Source organism: Nerophis lumbriciformis, linkage group LG10 (genome assembly GCF_033978685.3).
Source record: "Nerophis lumbriciformis linkage group LG10, RoL_Nlum_v2.1, whole genome shotgun sequence".
Classification (NCBI taxonomy): domain Eukaryota; kingdom Metazoa; phylum Chordata; class Actinopteri; order Syngnathiformes; family Syngnathidae; genus Nerophis; species Nerophis lumbriciformis.
This window is the reverse complement of record NC_084557.2, coordinates 5300672-5316547: the sequence shown is the minus strand read 5'-3', so window position 1 is coordinate 5316547 and position 15876 is coordinate 5300672. Positions and strand designations below refer to the sequence as shown.

Below are 15876 nucleotides of genomic sequence, written 5' to 3'. Positions count from 1 at the left end.
CCTCTCAGGAAACATGACCCACAATCCTCTGACATCAAATAACAGTATTCGCTTTTTTGCCATCAAGCCCTGGTCTTGACCAAAATCAAAATCATATCATGATTTTTTGTTTTTTCCATTTTTCATTTATGTCTATATAACATAAAATGATGGTTCTTTGGTCAACATTTTGCATAAATTTTGCTCTGAAGACCTATCTTCAAGACACTTTTTGGCTGCCTTTCTAAAGCAGTTACCGTATTTTCCGGACCACAGGGCGCACCGGGTTATAAGGCACACTGCCGATGAGCGGGTCTGTTCAGGTCTTTTTTCATACAAAAGGCGCACCAGATTATAAGCCGCATTAAAGGGGTCATATTATGATTTTTTTCTAAATGTAAAATACTTCCTTGTGGTCTACATAACATGTAATGGTGGTTCTTTGCTCAAAATGTTGCATAGATAATGTTTTACAGATCATCTTCAAGTCGCTTTCTGACAGTTTCTTCAGGATGCGCCGTTTTGTGGGCGGTCTTATTTACGGGGCTCACCTTCGACAGCGTCTTCTCCCCGTCATCTTTGTTGTAGCGGTGTAGCGTGCAAGGTCGGTAGTGGAAGAAGTGTCAAAAGATGGAGCTAACTGTTTTAATGATATTCATTCTCATTTATTTATTTATTTCAGGCAATGACATAAAAAATAATAATAACAAAAAAAAAGTACAAAGTTGACAACACATAATAATATAAATTAATATAGTGCAAAAGGTAATGTACAGTATGTAATGCATGATTGTTCAGTTTTGCCTGAAATGGAGTGGGAAGAAGATAACTTTTCAGACTTTACTTCAATCAATAACTGAGCAGCATCTCCTCATCTGTGGCTCACTAGTGCAACAACAATGTTGGAAATGTGTCCCGTGAAAAACCGTCCGACCGGAACTCTCTAATAACTAAAGTTCCTTGGGTGATTAATTTTTTTAATATATTTTATTAATATTATTCTTTAATTTTTCCCCTCCCTCAGAGGTGGGTGCTCGGCGGGGCGGTTGCTGGTTGTTCCATCTCCATCATTGGGGTCCCTGCAGGTGGGGTGGGTGGTTCCCGTGGCCCTGTGCCTGGGTGGTCCTGCGGCGGCCGATTTGGGTGGGGTGGCCGGGGGCTGGCCTCGCCGCGCTCTCCGGGGGTGGGGGGTGGGCTCGTGGGGGCCCGGTTGCCGGTGGGGCGGGGGCGGTCTTCCCGTCTGGTTGCGGGGAGTCTCTGGGTCCCTCGGGCGGGGCGTCTCGCCTTTCTGCCCGTGTGGGGTGTGGTCTCTCGCTGGCTTGGGGTCTGGCTGTCCCCTGCTTTTCTCGTGCCCTGTCCTCTGCCGGGTGCGTCTGTCTGCGGCCTGCTGCTGGCCCTTGTGGGCGGTACGGTGGGCCGGGCTCTGGGGTTCCTGTCGCTGGCCGGCTTGGCTGCGTGGGGGCGGTGGTCCCTGGTTCCCTGGGCACCACGCCTACTGTTTGTGGGTTGGGCTGTCGGGGGTGATGGGGCCGTGCTCTGGCTCCCACGCACTCTGGGAGTCGAATGTATTGTACATACAAGTTCACATATGCTCACATACGTACATAGGTACCTACGCTCCCACATACATACACAAATACAGTACATATTTACCTACCTAAAGTTCGTACATCCACACGCACATTCAATATACAAACATACACATACTGTACATATACATTCACTGTACAAACACATATACACATTCTGTACATATACATTCATTGTACAAACACATATACACATTCTGTACATATACAAGTACATATGCATACTTACACTCATGCACATAATCACGTTTCATCAAACATATATTAACGTTGTTGCCCTAGGGTAAACTGGGTGTAACACATGGCACACTGACAAAGCTTAACCTATTGTGACTATAACAATCTACAAGGTTAATGTAGGTTGCTTCTCTTTCTCCCCCTCCATTTTTCTGCATTCTTTCGTATCTCAAGTTATCATTACGTATATGTATTGTTGCATTTAAACAACTGTATTGTTGATAATAAAGGTAAATTATTGGTATTGTTCATTATCAATAGCGCTATTTCTATTGGTATTTGTATTGATCCATTTGTAGTGTAATAATGCTCATTGTCATTTCTGTATTATTTTTTATTTTCCGCTAACTGCTTATTTGCTATTATTTTACCATCATATTTGTACATGTCGTATTTGCTGATGTTGCTCTATTGTTGTTGTTGTTGTTGTTTGCTGTTGTTGTTTTTGTCTCTCTGTCTAATCCCCCTCTTGTCCCCACAATTTCCCCCTCTGTCTTCTTTTTTTTCTCTTTCTATCCCCTCCTGCTCCGGCCCGGCTGCACTAAATGATAATATAAATACATTTAATAAAGTCAAATACAAATAAGGCAACAAGAGAAGTATCCTACACTTCTCTTTTGTAAAGTAAATCTGAACAGCCGACATGGGCATCTACATCAACTATATGATTTGCCTGAGAAGCTGGACAGGACACAAAAAAAAAAAAAAGTTCCTTGGGTGAATTATGTAAATTCACTCTACCGGTATGTTTTAGCGCTTTCACGGCGAGTTTACTGACAGATATAAATAAGAACTTTACACTACTTTATATTAGAAATGGCAAAAGCGGAGGATGAATGTCCCATAACAAGAAGATAGAGAAAAAGAAGAAGCTTATCAACTACAGTGTACATGGACTACAAAGGCGGAGGCGCACACATTTTCAGGACTTATGCAGATCCAAAATACAGATCAGCAGGTACCGCAAAGTAAGAAAAGTTGCTTTTGCATAATATTGTGAAACAAAACGCCAGATATGTCTTACGTTATACACACACCATAATAATACTCGTATGTTCAAGCGCAGTACAATCCATCAAGCGGTGCGGCTTCATAGCTTACCAAAGTCGTACTAAAACATTCTGATAGATTTTTGAGCACCGTGTGTAATGTCCTATATTTTCAATCCATCCATCCATCCATCTTCTTCCGCTTATCCGAGTGGAACATATAAAATGTTGGTGTTGTTTATTTGAGTAATATCGCAGTCTACACGTATCTCTTATGTGTGACTGCCATCATATTGCAGTCTACACGTATCTCTTATGTGTGACTGCCATCATATTGCAGTCTACACGTATCTCTTATGTGTGACTGCCATCTACGGGTAACATTTATCATTTTACCATGTACCAAATAGCTTCGAGGCCGGTAAGCACAACCAAAATTATTCTGTACATTAGGCGCACCGGGTTATAAGGCGCACTGTCGAGTTTTGAGAAAATGAAAGAATTTTAAGTCATCTTTTAGTCAGAAAAATACGGTAATTTTAAGAGGCAGAGTTATTCGATGCAAAGGAAGCCCTCCTTAGGTCTGTGGTTAAAGCAGGATTAATCTTTGCACATACTTGGAGCGATTTCCTCACAGTTGAAGGCACATTGACTTGAATCATAAAAGTTAAATGAAAGGCACTTTTTATTTCGGATTAGGCTGAAAGTTTGTGTAGTGACTTGTGCTGGTTGAAGCGCACAGAGCATTTTCCTTCATAACACAGGCGGTTTTATATAAATTTAAATTGGATGACTCACGCAAGGATATTTGGGTACATTTCTACCATATATGGTCACACTTGAACAAAATGTCACAATTGAACAAAATTTCAAACGGAAGGATGGCAAGATGGTTTTATACATATCTCTGCATTGCCTCCACGGTTTGATTTGACATTTTTGGGACTCATGCAGATCCTAAATACAAATAAGCAGGTGCCATCAGGTAAAAAAGTTGGTTTTGCATAATAGTGCCCCTTTAAATCTACTCCACAGCCCTTTCCTGTGGCGGTCGGACACCTGGTTATGTATGGAGATATTTACAGTGAGCTTAATAGATTGGAATTACCACTTTTTAGGTCAAAGTTATGCAAAGACAGACCTGTCATTGCCGTCATGCACATGCACACTTTGTGGAGGAATACCCGGACAATATCCCTCACCAACTGTAGCACTCTAAGTGATGTTTACATTGCATCGGAGGAATGACTCGGCATGCTTTTGAATGTATTCAAATTCTTCTACAAACGTATGTGACATTTTCAGTAACAGGAAGTGCTAATCTTTCCATGACAGAATGGTTTCGTCTGTAATTTACATTCCAGACATGCTTTGTTACCATGCCAGATTCCTTGTTCTTGTTTCCTATAGGTATATAGGAAGGTATATAGTATTGCGTTGGACACATAGCAAAAAATATGCTTATAAATGAAATCCTCGTGTTGATAGCAAGATATCAGTTATAGCAGTATGCTGATGAAATGGCTGATTATGTGTGGTTTTAGCTTGAATATTACATGACTCGACCTTGCTTTGGTTTTGTATCTCATTCCGCTTGAAATGCAGCAGAAGAATACACACCAAAGAAGCACATTTAGTCTTGCACGGCAGCTTCGCAGTGCTCTTCATCAGGAGACGTGGGCGATGATGTGGGAGGTGGATGTTCTTGCGGACCACATGGGGCACAAGCAGTACTTGTAGATTCTGTGCAGTGGTGAGCTGGATGGAATTATTAATAGACTTTTAATGCACCATGCACTGCAGGTTCAAGATGTGAGAAAAATAATTATTGTCTTGATGAATTTGAAGCAAGACTGCATACTGTGATGTCCTGATAGTAACAACTACAGTATTAAGCATTGTCATTGTAGTAAATACATCCACAGACTTTTTTTTATTAATCTGACAGATAAAAGGATTTGGAAAATGTCTAAAATGTCATATTAAACATCTACAATGCATCCCCCCCAGGCATTTTCCAGTTGGTTATAGTAGTGTATATGTGTTGTAGGACTCCTTTGAGAGAGCAGGGAAGACAGTCGTCACTTGCAAGAATGAGCATAATGTTGCTGGTAACTAGACAGGTTGTTGTGACCTCCAGACTCAGTGAAGCTCAGACTTCCTGGCAAAGCTTTATGCCTGCACAGCCGTCACTTGTCCTGAGTTTTCATCTGCATCTCAACTGGCTGCCCACAGCAGCATATGCCACTGATCTCCAGGGGTCAGACTGAGAGGTGTGAGGCACACAGCAATGACAGATGGTTCATGTGGGTCAAACGGCCACTTGGACTGGAGGATAGCGAGGGAAATGGGGATAAAGGATCGAAGCAAATAATCTTCATCCGCTTTCTATTCACAAAGCTACCAGTGGTATCATTTAAGCAGTGTAGTGTCCCTGCTCGTGATGGATTTACTGATATGGGATTGACTGATACAGGAAGACTACCTCATTTCATGTGTGACATCATATACATAATTGGACAAGGATAATTACTGTAGTTGGTTTAATCACCAGCAATTTGTCCAATCCATCTGTTGGACCTGAGGTGTCACTGCCGCACTTGACCTCAATGCAAGATTTTAACAGCAAAAATGTAATAAATCCACACTTAAAATGTAATGTGTTCTTACTTGGTCTATACACCAAAGCAACCAGTTATGTAGTGTAATGCAAATCATCAATGCTAGTTTTTCAAACAACATCCATGACATACCTGTAGAGCAGGGGTGCTCACACTTTTTCTGCAGGCGAGCTACTTTTCAATTGATCAAGTCGTGGGGATCTACCTCATTCATATATATAATTTATATTTACTCATTTATGAAATATATGTTTTTGTTAATAAGTTAAAGGTGTTTAATGATAATGCAAGCATGTTTAACACATATAGTTAATATTGTTAAGAAATTAAAGGTGTTTAATGATAATGCAATCATGTTTAACACATAGTTAATATTGTTAATAAATTAAAGGTGTTTAATGATCATACAAGAATGTTTAATACATATAGTTAATATTGTTAATAAACTAAAGGTGTTTAATGATAATACAAGTATGTTTAATACATATAGTTAATATTGTCAACAAGTTAAAGGTGTTTAAAGATAATGCAAGCATGTTTAATACATATAGTTAATATTGTTAACAAGTTAAAGGTGTTTAATGATAATACAAGCATGTTTAATACATATAGTTAATATTATTAATAAGTTAAAGGTGTTTAAAGATAATACAAGCATGTTTAACACATATAGTTAATATTGTTAACAAGTTAAAGGTATTTAATGATAATACAAGCATGTTTAACACATATAGTTAATATTGTTAATAAGTTAAAGGTGTTTAAAGATAATGCAAGCATGTTTAACACATATAGTTAATATTGTTAACAAGTTAAGATGTTTAAAGATAATACAGGCATGTTTAACACATATAGATTCCTTTCTTTCATGAAGACAAGAATATAAGTTGGTGTATTACCTGATTGTGATGACTTGCATTGATTGGAATCAGACAGTTGTGCTAAAAACGTCCGCATTTTCGAATGGAGGAGAAAAAAAGTCTTCCTTTCTGTCCAATACCACATGAAAGTGGTTGGTTTTTGGCATCTTATTTGTCCAGCTTCCGTACTCCTTTGTATACACTTTACAAGAAATACATTGTCGGCAAACTCCGTAGCTTGCTAGCTTGTGCACGCCAGCTTTCTGAGACTCTTATTTTGTTAGCGCAACTGTGCAACTGTGCAGTCGGTCTTTGGAGTTTTGACGACAGGTACGGCGCCAGAGTCTGTTGAAATAAAGGGTTTCTCGCCTTCCAGTCGGTAATTTTAATGAGCTGGCAGCAGCCAGCGTCATCTCAGAAGACCCTCGGGTGCCGTGAATGTCAATCAAGTGACGAAAGTGACGTCATAGTGAAGATTTATGATCGCTCATTTTTAGGACTATTTTTTTAATGCCTGGCTGGTGATCGACTGACACACCCTCCGAGATCGACCAGTAGCTCGCGATCGACGTAATGAGCACCCCTGCTGTAGAGGAGTTGATAAATGTCCAAAAGATGTTGCTTTTTTTTCTCCCTCGCCCTGTCAATTGGTCAGAGGAACAGTCCTCTTCATCAAGCTGTCCCTTCAGCTTGGCCCCATGTGCGCTTCAATAGATGACATTCGAGAGTGCAGGGTTTGAGGGTTTGTTAATATTCACAGACATGCAAAGTACGAGATTGCTTTTTAGGCTGAGAGTGCAGCAGTTCGAGTGTCCCGGTAAAAACCTATTTATCTGGGACAGCTTGTCTGCTGCTCAGCACATGGAGCCCGATCCATCTTCATTTGCTCAGTATCTGTGGTCCATTTCTCTGGCAAAGACCTGCTTAGGATCCCCACTGTGAGGTCGCTCTTCAGCGTGAGGCTCCGATCACATAAACAGCTGTGGCCTTGGGAAAATACAAATCATTTCACCACCAAGTGTGGTCACGAGCTCAGAAACAGCTGCATATTCTAATGAGGTCCAATAGAAAAGCTGTTATCCACAATTTGGCCTTTACAGAGATAATAATGCTTAACTTGAGCACTGATTAATGGTGTAGAACTGCACTGCATCTTACAGAGAGCTGTATTTAATATTGTCTTGGTCCTAAAAAAGGGGTATTTATTGTCATGACATTCTTGTTTTCAAGTCTTCAGGCTTCAGTTTTCAAGTTGACTGTATACCTCTAAACCAGGGGTGGCCACACTTCTTCTGCAGGCGAGCTACTTTTCAATTGACCAAGTGGAGGGTATCTACCTCTTTCATACATATCATTTATATCTATTTGTTTATGAAATACATTTTTGTTAACAAGTTAAATGTGTTTAATGATAATACAAGCATGTTTAACATTCCTTTCTTTCACGAAGACAAGAATATAAGTTCGTATGATTGTGATGACTTGCATTGATTGGAATCAGACAGTAGTGATGATAACGTCCACATTTTCAAATGGAGGAGAAAAAAAGTCCTCCTTTCTGTCCAATATTACATGAAAGTGCTTGCTTTTTGTTTGTCCAGCTTCCATACTCCTTTTTATACACTTTACAAGAAATACATTGGCGGCAAACTCCGTAGCTTTCTGAGACCAGCGTCATCTCACAAGACCCTCGGGTGCCGTGAATGTCAATCAAGTGACGAAACTGACGTCTTGGTGAAGATTGATGATCGCTAATTTTTTAATGCTTGGCTGGCGATCGACTGACACACCATCAACCGGTAGCTCGCGATCAACGTAATAGGCACCCCTGCTCTAAACCTTCTTGCTTTAATTTGTAGAAAGAAGCTAGCTTAAAAATATGAATTTATTACCTACTTGCATATTTATTAGATTTTATTTACAGCAAGTTAGTTCCAATATTGTATTCATGTAGCTGAAAATAAGCTGTTCGGGTGGAGAAAGTAAGAAAAGAGTAAGGTGGATGATGTCCTCTGACCTCTGCTGTTCTGTTGCCTGCAAGCTCACAGTCGGCGTCCATTTCCCCCCACGGAACTCGCTGAGTTCAGCAAATGGCCGCAAATCGGTAGAGCCTCTCACCACGTGGAGCACGGTGAGAGCACAGTTACAGTAACAGTACGGGCAGAAAAGTTATCAAATGATCTGAAACATTTTGAGTGCTCTTTGACATTACCGTTCAATCATTTGAAATAATGACTTGAACTCACATGGTAGCTTCCTAATGGTGGTAATGAGTGACACAAGGGGCTTCTAACTTACTGTTGACATTGCTGTATTGTACTGAGCAGAGAGGACAAAAAAAATGCATCAAAATAAGTTTGTTTTTCTGAATCATATTTCTCCTTTTATACTTCCTGTTTTAAATGTTTGCTATAAAGTTCCATATTTGAAATATTGATGACAGTAAATAATGGACTCATGCAGTGTTTTTAACCATAGGCTTGGGGCCTACTAGAGGCCGCCAAAAATATATGTTTCTTAGCTGTGGTCATTATGGGCCGCAGTGGTACTCTGTTGTAATACATATTTCCACCACTTGTGGCAGTAATGACAAAAGTAAACAAACAAAAGACGTCTGGATCTAAAGTCTTGGAGAAGTTTCTTAAGCGCGAACATTTTGACAAAAGTGATGAAGCTGTATTTTCATTTGCACTTACATTTTATTGACAGTTTATTTAAGAAGGATATACTTTATTATTATTTAGTTAGAATATATTTATTTTAGCACTGCATAATTCCATGTAAGTTTATTTTTAATCACTTTTCATGGGTCCCTTTTTTGCAGAATTTTTGATTAGTATTTATTTTTGTAATCAGCCTGACCTAAGCCTTGACAATATTTTTTGTTTTGAACGCATGCTTTCATACCATAAGTAGGTTGGATATAACTATTGAATTTGACTATTTACTAATTCAGTGTTAATATTTGAGTGGGCCTCGATGTCAAAAAGGTTAAGAACCCCTGGACTGTTGCAAAACAGATGTACCTAATGGTGTGACCATTAGGTACACCTGCACAATCTAATGAGATCCAAAATGTGGACATATAAAGATACTAATGCTCCTTGAATCCCTGTATGATTCAAGGTTGCCAATGATTAAAATAATGTAATATATAAAATAACCATGCAAAAAACTGCAAGCAAGAATCACTTTGTGTGTAGATCCAATTAACTCTCCCTGAGTGTGCCGTGATCCTTTGCCGACCTACGTGGGGCTCTGTTGAAAATTTGCAATCAAGGCATTGATCAAGCGCACCGATCGATGGCCTTGCCAGAGCTGTGCAACTTCTGTGGAGTCATGTGATTTATGGTTTTTGTTTGGTGACCTCAGAAGAGGTTTGTGTGCATGTGTAACAATCAATACCTTCAATGAGTTGATAGAGTGGCCCTAACTTGATAGCTCTTAATGAAACAAACACACACAGCAAGCAGTCCTGCTTGTCCTTCATTTCATTTACCACAATCCTTCAGTTAATAGAATAGTGACATGTGAGTGAAAGTCCATCCCATCACTCCGCCTGATGTTTTTATTCCATCCGGACATTCTGCAGCAGCCGGCATCATGTTCGGCATGCAATCACATCTGTCTCAGCCCGCTATTGATTGTCCGCATGATCTCCTCGCTTTGCCCTCCTGTCAGCTCACCCTCCGTCTCTCTCACACCCCCACCCTGCCTGTTGATGTCTTCATGAAACAGCACACACAGACACCACCCTTTCCGCTCTTATTCCCTCTGGCAATATTTCTGTGTGTGCATGCATAGACCAGAGCTGGGCAAATATTTTGACTCGGGGGGCCAAATTGATAGAAAAAAATCTGCTGTACAGTATGTGTGTTTGGGTCCCTTTTTTTCCAGGAACACTAATACCGAAAGTCACAATGTCCGATAGAATTCTAAAAACATGACAGACCACCTCAAAAAACAGAATGGAATTTTACAGTTTTTTGCTGAATAGGACACCCGACATGTACATTAAAATAAAGAAAGTGGGATTTACAATAGCTCTTCAGCTCTCGCTGGATCGGTTCGCAGCCGAGTGTGAAGCGACTGGGATGAGAATCAGCACCTCCAAGTCCGAGTCCATGGTTCTCGCCCGGAAAAGGGTGGAGTGCCCTCCGGGTTGGGGAGGAGATCTTTCCCCAAGTGGAGGAGTTCAAGTACCTCGGAGTCTTGTTCACGAGTGAGGGAAGAGTGGATCATGAGATCGACAGGCGGATCGGTGCGGCGTCTTCAGTAATGCGGACGCTGTATCGATCCGTTGTGGTGAAGAAGGAGCTGAGCCGGAAGGCAAAGCTCTCAATTTACCGGTCGATCTACGTTCCCATCCTCACCTATGGTCATGAGCTTTGGGTTATGACCGAAAGGACAAGATCACGGGTACACGCGGCCGAAATGAGTTTCCTCCGCCGGGTGGCGGGGCTCTCCCTTAGAGATAGGGTGAGAAGCTCTGCCATCCGGGGGGAGCTCAAAGTAAAGCCGCTGCTCCTCCACATCGAGAGGAGCCAGATGAGGTGGTTCGGGCATCTGGTCAGGATGCCACCCGAGCGCCTCCCTAGGGAGGTGTTTAGGGCACGTCCGACCGGTAGGAGGCCGCGGGGAAGACCCAGGACACGTTGGGAAGACTATGTCTCCCGGCTGGCCTGGGAACGCCTCGGGGTCCCACAGGAAGAGCTGGACGAAGTGGCTGGGGAGAGGGAAGTCTGGGCTTCCCTGCTTAGGCTGCTGCCCCCGCGACCCGACCTCGGATAAGCGGAAGAAGATGGATGGATGGATGGATGGGATTTACAATATTAACTAGAAACAATAAATAAAACACTGAATATTAACAACATATGAACATCGCTCCTCTTTTACTTCTCAGACCAGCTCCTCGATAGTTGGGGATCTTTACAATCATGCAAAACACAACAGTAATGTAAAAAAAAAACAGCAAATCTTGACTGAAACGTGTAATAAACACCAACAATATGATATATTATCAATTTTAGGCAGAAATTTGTTTTAAAAATCTGCTTCCGCATCTGTTTCACACACGTGTTTGGGGCTGACTTTTCAGGTGACTACCTCTTGAAGCTCATGGAGAGAATGCCAAGCGTGTGCAAAGCAGTAATCAGAGCAAAGGGTGGCAGTTTTGAATCAACTAGAAGATAAAACATGTTTTCAGATATTTCACCTTTTTTTGTCAAGTACATAACTCCACATGTGTTCATTCATAGTTTTGATGTGACAATCTACAATGTAAATAGTCATGAAAATAAAGATTAAAGGTGTGTCCAAACTATATATAGTGTGTGTGTGGATATATGTAAATATATATAAGTGTATATGTATAGTCACCCGTATAGTCACTTTACACATATAGTGTGACGTAGATTACCGTAATAACTCCTATAACAGGAAAAAGCGCAGATTTCAACCATTAAAATACTTTCTATAGTTCAAGACTTATGTCCATTTAAAAACATCATAATGGCGGCGACAGTTTTGATGTTAAAGGTCTAGAAAAATTATGTAGAACGTCCGGCAGGCCGAATTGAAAATTTTAATGGGCCGCATGTGGCCCGCGGGCCGTATTTTGCCCAGGTCTGCCATAGATAGTGCCCATTTGATCCGAACCGGCAATGACCCTCAGAGAGCAACAGAAGTAATTTCCTCCCCCCAACTTCCTTTTACCACTGAAGCCTCAGGTTTGAAGTGATTTCCCTAAAATTAAGTTTGGGAGTTGGGAATGATCCGTCATTGCCATGTTCTCTACTTCCAGACAGGGGGTTTCTTTACAGCTTTATTAGATTAATGCTTTTTCTTGCCTGGCTGGAGTTAGAACGTCTGAATGAATTATTATTCTATTCCACAGAGTGTGAGTTACATCGCACGCTATTCCGTCCAGCTCATTTAATCTCTGCTCTAAATGCTCCTTTTCCTCTGCGCCATAATAACTGACCAAAATGTGATATTGACCCTTGGTCAGAGATTGCTGCTGGACGTTTTGGAATGGCACCACTAGCACCTAACACAGGGGTGTCAAACTCATTTTAGGAGCTCAGGGGCCACATGGAGGAAAATCTATTCCCACGTAGGCCGGACTGGTCAAATCATGGCATAATGATTTAAAAAATAAAGATAACTTTAGATTGTTTTTGTATGTTTTACTTTGGCCAAAAATAGAACAAGCACATTCTGAAAATGTACCTTTTAAATATAATCCTCTAGGCAAAACATTTTTGGTTAGTTAAAAATTCTGAAGGAAAAAATTGCTGCAGTTTCAAAAACACAATGAAGAACACAATGAACTTAGACTTAGACTCGTAGTGTGTCTACTTAGCCAGGGATGTCAAACATGCGGCCCACGGGCCGGATCAGGACCGCAAACAGGTTCAATCAGGGCCGCGAGATGAGTTTGCATTTTTAAATTAAAATTACATCCTAGTTTCCACTGGATGTCGCAATAGCGATTCTGTTAGGCAAGCAAATAGTTTATAACGGGGCGATCAAGTATACCAAGCAAGAGGTACACGGTAAATTAGGGCTGCGACTCCTCCCCCTCGACTCAACTTAAAACAAACAAGAGTAAAATAAACAATTGGTAACCCCACTTAAAATGCTGCATGAGACTCTGCACATTGATATAGTTCTGTGAAAATTATTGTCTTCTGTGCAAATTTAAAGAAATTGAACAGTGGAAATGACAAATGAGGCAGTTGATACATAGAAGAGTTTTTATTTATGCTTAATTTTGTTTTTTGTTCAATCCTAGAAGGGCTGGGACTTAAAATGTAATTGCTTTGTAAATACACTTAAATCAGTGGTTCTTAACCTTGTTGGAGGTACCGAACCCCACCAGTTTCATATGCGCATTCACTGAACCCTTCTTTAGTGAAAAATATATATATATATATTTTTTTCAAATTCAAGACAAAGTTATATGTTTTTGGTAACACTTTAGTATGGGGAACATATTCTAAGTAACAGAGACTTAATTTACAGTTTTTTGGACACTAGGGGAACATATTCTAAGTAACAAAGACTTAATTTAGAGTTATTTGGTTAGGGTTAGGGCCAGGGTTAGGGTTATAATAAGGCCATGCCGAATAAGGCATTAATAAGTACTTAATAATGAATAGTTAAGAGCCAATATGTGACTAATTTGCATGTTAATAAGCAACTAATTAATGGTGAATATGTTCCCCATACTAAAGTGTTACCATGTTTTATTACTGGTGCACAAAATGAACCGTGCATGAACATCACCTTGTTCAAAGAACAAAACCAACACAGTGCATAAACTGACAACAAATTACACACCTGCAAATCAGTGTGACTTCTGCTGTTGCCGTATCCGTAACACGCCGATAGGGAAACATTTTTATTTACATGATGAGTCGGGTGTGTCTTGACCTCCGCCGAACCCCTGAGCCCAACTCACTGAACTTTAGGGTTCGATCGAACCCAGGTTAAGAACCACTGTCTTAGATTAAGTCTAAATTCATTGTGTTCTTCATGGTGTTTTTGAAACTTCACCAATTTTTTCCTCAGAATTTTCAACTAACTTGAAGTGTTTTGTCAAGAAGATTATTTGTGGTTCGTACATTTTCAGAATGTGCTTGTTCTTTTTTGGGCCAAAGTAAAACAAAGAAAACAATCTGAAGTTGTCGTTGTTGTATTTTTAAGTTGTTATGCCATGATTTTACTCGTCTGGCCCACGTGGGAAATAGATTTTCCTCCGTACAGCCCCTGAGCTAAAAATTAACTAAATATTAAATAGATAAAAACTTGTCTAAGTAGCAAGTACCTCATTTTTCATTTCCATGTTTTAATCCTGTGCCAACTCAACAATCCATACAAAAGAAGGTAGAAACTGTTAAAGAGGGTCGAGTTGCACTCTGCCCTCTCTTTTCTCTTTTTTGCCAGAGTGCAATATGTTCGAAGCGGAAGAGTTAAAACGGATGATTTTACGTTCCATTTGGGTTGAGGTGGAGGAGCCGCTGCCACGCTTTACTGTTTACCCCCTTGCTTAGCATTCTCGCTATAAACCGTTGCCTAACAGAATTGCTATTGCGACATCCAGTGGACACATTTAGAACAGTTTCTTTCATCAAGAGATTGCTTCTCCTTTTTCTACTTAGCAAAATCATCTCGCAGGACGCGGGCCGGATTAAACCTGTTCACGGGCCTGATCCTGCCCGCGAGCCATACATTCACCTCTACCTCTGCACCTTAAAGGAGGTGCATGTGTTTATTTAACATGGTAGGAAGTAAGAATGGTGGGAAATATGGAGTTGGCTGAATGATATGTATGTTGACCTTTCCTGTGTGTTACTGACATGACCTCACCTGTCATCGCACTTATCTCTATCCCCTCCGCCATTTTTGCCTTTTCCCACTCAGGTCCAACTGGCTGAAGCCGTGCTGCGGAGGGCGAGCAGCGCTGTGGCAAGTGTGTCTGGCCTCAGCCGGCTTCAACTGTGTCCTTGTGGCCTGCGTGGTTCTGGTGGTCGTCCTACTGACTTTGGAGCTGCTCGTCGACACCAAGCTGTTGCAGTGTGAGTAAACAGATGTGGCTTCAGGAGTCCAGCTGTGCTTTTAATGGAATGGCAGCACTTGTCAGGACCTGTAAACATTGTTGAGCATGTCACAGCTGTTGGGAACAAGCTGGCGACTTTTCATCCTCCTTTATAATGGTTATAGTTGTTGATTGCATCATAAATCACCATTTTTAAACACTTTTATTATTAAAAATAAACATCAAACATCATTTATGGGTGATTCACGACGGTGCCAGGCCTGGCCGTGGTAAACAAGTTTACACACAGTAAGATTATTATTAATAAATCGAATATTTTCATTGTTGGAGCATAAATTATGTTAACAGGGGTGCCCACACTTTTTCAGCAGGCGAGCTACTTTTCAATGACCAAGTCAAGGTGATCTACCTCATCTTCATATATATATATATATATATACATACAGTGCAGGCCAAAAGTTTGGACACACCTCATTCGCAACACAACTAATGGTCCCAACCCCATTGATAAAGCAAGAAATTCTTGAAGCTCATGCAGAGAATGCCAAGAGTGGGCAGAGCAGTAAGTAAACCAAAGGGTGGCTGTTTTGAGGAAACTAGAAGATAAAACATGTTTTCAGTTATTTCACCTTTTTTTGTTAAGTACATAACTCCACATGTGTTCTTTCATAGTTTTGATGTGACAATCTACAATGTAAATAGTCATGAAAATAAAGAAAACGCATTGAATGAGAAGGTGTGTCCAAACTTTTGGCCTGTACTGTATATACAGTATATATATATATGTATGTATTTATGTATGTATGTATGTATATGTGTGTGTGTGTATATATATATACACGTATATATATATATATATATATATATATATATATGTGTGTATATATATATTTATGTATATGTATATATGTATAGTCACCCGTATAGTCACTTTACACATATAGTTAAAAGTCAAAGTATGCCGCGGCCATTTTGATATGTCTATTTTGTAAAAAAAGAAAAAGAAAATGCTAAAAAAAAAAAAAGACATTACATATG

The 15876-nt window shown here is 40.3% G+C and overlaps 1 protein-coding gene across 1 annotated transcript in view; it reads left to right on the top strand.

The window, feature by feature from the left end:
• tmem266 (transmembrane protein 266) overlaps positions 1-15876 on the top strand; it is a 56317-nt gene that overhangs the window by 19371 nt on the left and 21070 nt on the right. Inside the window, exon 5 of the mRNA XM_061970388.2 lies at positions 14703-14857. Coding sequence (XP_061826372.1) covers positions 14703-14857 — 155 coding nt within the window. The remainder of the gene's footprint in view (positions 1-14702; positions 14858-15876) is intronic.